We start from the raw sequence: 3,008 nt of genomic DNA on the forward strand, positions 1-3,008 counted from the left end.
CGTGTCTAAATCCTCCGCAGTTGTAGCAGCGGATCCTTCGTCTTCTTCTGTGGGTCTTCCTCGCGCCTTCCGTAGTCTCCTTTGCAGTGTCTCTCGTCACAGTAACAACTCCTGCACTCTCAGCTAGGGGCTTCTTGGCCGGTTCCACAGAGCTCTTCGCTTCCCTACCGTCTCCACTCAAGAGGTGGGACTTGGGAGAACTCGTTCCTGTCCTCCATCCGTCCGTCTTCCTGAAACTGCTCCCATATCCGGAGTATACTGGCGGTCAGTGCGGTCCCTCTCTGCGTGGTCTCAAAGCTTCCTCTAGCATGTCAGCTCTGTCAGCAGCAGCCCTCAGGTCCTTTATGTCCGCCTCCTTGACTCTAATCCTGATCTCAGGAGAGAGCACGGACATAAATTTCTCCGTGACCATGAGCCGTTTGACATCCTCAGCTGACTTAGCCCCTTCAGATTCCAACCACTTCAGGAATTTTCTCTCCATGTCCCTCTCCATCTCCGCATAAGATTTACCTGGCGAACGGGTACATTCTCTGAATCTTTTCCTATAACACTCTGGCGTCAGCTTAAACGAGTGGAGCACGGCTCTCTTCACAGCATCATAATTGGTGCACTCCTTGAGGTCAAGCATGTTGTAGGCCTCACGAACTTCACCGGTGAGCCTACCCTGGACCAGCTCCGCCCACTCTGCTCTTGGCCACTTCTTCAAGGTAGCGACCTTCTCGAAGTGGTCAAAGAAGCCCTCAGCTTCATTAGGCACAAAGACCGGTAAATCTCGCTCTCTCACTCGGCGGTCTTCCTGCTGCGGAGGTGTAGGTGGGGTTAGCCCTAGCTCAGCCCGCTTCAGCTCAACCTCTCTGTTAGCTTCAATCTCTTGCTGTTTCAGCTTGGCTTCCAGCTCGCGCTCCTCCCATTTCAGCTGCGCTTCATGTTCACGCTCTTCCCGTCTCAGCTGCGCTTCCGCTTCTTCACGCTTTAGCTGTGCTTCTCGCTCTTCACGCTTCAGCTGTGCTTCCCGTTCTTCATGCTTCAGCTGTGCTTCTCGTTCTTCACGCTTCAGTTGTGCTCGTGCTCACGCTTTTCCCGTCTCAGCTGTGCTTCCAGTTGCAGCTTCATTATCTCCAGCTTAACGCTGCGCCGGCTGCCGCTGGATTCCCTACTGCTTCCACCAATGCTCAAGTTTTCCCCTGCACTGGCAGGTGTCTGTGGCCGTTCCTCCCCCAAAGCCTCATCTTGGGCCCTGAGCTGTGCCACAATCTCAAGCCTCCTCTCTCCTACTTTGGAGGATCTCAACTTTATCCCAAAGTGGTCAGTTATCAACTGCAGCTGCGCCTTGGTGCAATCCTCCAGCACCTGCTCATCCCTGGTATCAAGAAACCTTGCCACCTTATCATCCTCCATACTTGTGCTATGAGTGAATATGTTACCTGTACCTGATACCTCTGGCCACTATTAAATACCACAATCGCAATCGTAATCGTTATCCTTGATCGTTATCCTTATCGTTATCCTTGATCGTTATCCTGGCAAGGTCGCCAATGCCGGGGTTTCGAGTAAGTAACCGTACTTAATGTCCTGTCAATGTCGGGGTTACTCTAAATCTCAACAGTCACCACCAAGTAGTAGTAGCGACAACTGTTACTTACTGTAGCCCTGCGGGTCTTCACTCCATCCTCAAGGTGCCACTGTTCACCTGGAGAGTCGCCCAGTCTACCTCCGGCCGGCCTCCTAGCCTGAAGGCGAGTGGGAACACGATCACTTATTTATTTATTTACTTATGCATATACAAGAAGGTACATTGGGAATGTGAGGATACATAAAATGGTAATTACAGTCTTGTAAAGCCACTAGTACGCGCAGCGTTTCGGGCAGGTCCTTAATCTAAGAAAATTTTTAGTAGGTAAATACTTGCAAAATTTATAAAAAAAAATGATAACAGTTACATGGCAAGAAAAAAAAAGATGAGAGAAAATTGTAGGTACAGTATATTAAAGCACATAGGTAGCTCAGATTGATTGCAATGACAGCTTGAATGGTAGTTGAAAAAATTGGTAGGCACAATACAGCATATGGCTAGTACATAAAAGAAGACAGCAATGAACACAATGATAAGGTTGTTTGGGTTAAATACATAAAAATTAGGAGATTGGGTAACACTAGGTACAGAGCAAATTTAAAGCTCAGTGTAGAAAACTAAGAAGATGAAATTAGGTACTTTTTGGTTTTGCTTTTAAATAAGGCAAAAGTTTTACAGTTTTTCAATTCACTAGGGAGTGAGTTCCATAGACTAGATCCCTTAATTTGCATAGAGTGTTTACACAGATTAAGTTTGACCCTGGGGATATCAAAGAGATATTTATTTCTGGTGTGGTGATAATGGGTCCTATTACATCTGTCCAGGGAGAGTTTCAGAGCATGGTTTGCATTTAAGAACAGGGTTTTGTAAATGTAGTTGACACAAGAGAATGTGTGGAGGGAGTTAATATTTAGCAAGTTTAGGAATTTAAACAAGGGAGCTAAGTGTTGTCTGAAAGCAGAGTTAGTTATTATTCTGATAGCAGATTTTTGCTGCGTGATGATGGGCTTAAGGTGGTTTGCAGTGGTAGACCCCCACGCACAGATACCATAATTAAGATAGGGGTAGATTAGTGCATAATATAGTGAGAGGAGAGCAGAGTTAGGAACATAATATCTGATTTTGGAGAGTATACCAACTGTCTTAGAGACTTTCTTAGTTATGTGTTGAATGTGGGTGCTGAAGTTGAGTCTCTTGTCTAAGAATAGGCCAAGAAACTTGCCATCATTTTTATTACTGATGTTAATGTTGTCTATCTGTAGCTGAATTGCATTTGATGATTTACTTCCAAATAAGATGTAGTAAGTCTTTTTGATGTTTAATGTTAGTTTGTTCGTTGACATCCATAAGTGGACTTTTTTTAATTCATTATTCACAACATCATTTAGTGTATGTGAGTTGAGGTCTGAATAGATAAGGGTAGTATCATCAGCAA

At 45.2% G+C, this 3,008-nt stretch overlaps 1 protein-coding gene across 1 annotated transcript; it reads right to left on the reverse strand.

Annotated features, from left to right (window-relative positions):
- Nucleotides 1-265: 265 nt before the first annotated feature.
- On the reverse strand, nucleotides 266-1,398 carry LOC138370759 (uncharacterized). The gene is made up of 3 exons (XM_069335360.1): nucleotides 1,276-1,398; nucleotides 785-1,051; nucleotides 266-715 (listed from the first exon to the last, which is right to left on the reverse strand). The coding sequence occupies exons 1-3, from the start codon at nucleotides 1,396-1,398 to the stop codon at nucleotides 266-268; spliced, it is 840 nt and encodes a 279-aa protein (XP_069191461.1).
- Nucleotides 1,399-3,008: the final 1,610 nt, after the last annotated feature.

The sequence above is a fragment of the Procambarus clarkii genome, chromosome 4, assembly GCF_040958095.1.
Source record: "Procambarus clarkii isolate CNS0578487 chromosome 4, FALCON_Pclarkii_2.0, whole genome shotgun sequence".
In the NCBI taxonomy this organism is placed as follows: Eukaryota; Metazoa; Arthropoda; class Malacostraca; order Decapoda; family Cambaridae; genus Procambarus; species Procambarus clarkii.

Bases quoted from the DNA above. Each gene is read 5' to 3' on its own strand.
- LOC138370759 (XM_069335360.1), bottom strand. From the start codon at position 1,398: ATGGAGGATGATAAGGTGGCAAGGTTTCTTGATACCAGGGATGAGCAG. The intron at 1,052-1,275 runs GTAGGAGAGAGG...GCACAACTGAAG, and splicing joins TAAAGTTGAGATCCTCCAAA to CGTGAAGAACGAGAAGCACA. The intron at 716-784 runs GTGAGAGAGCGA...CACTTCGAGAAG, and splicing joins CGCAGCAGGAAGACCGCCGA to GTCGCTACCTTGAAGAAGTG.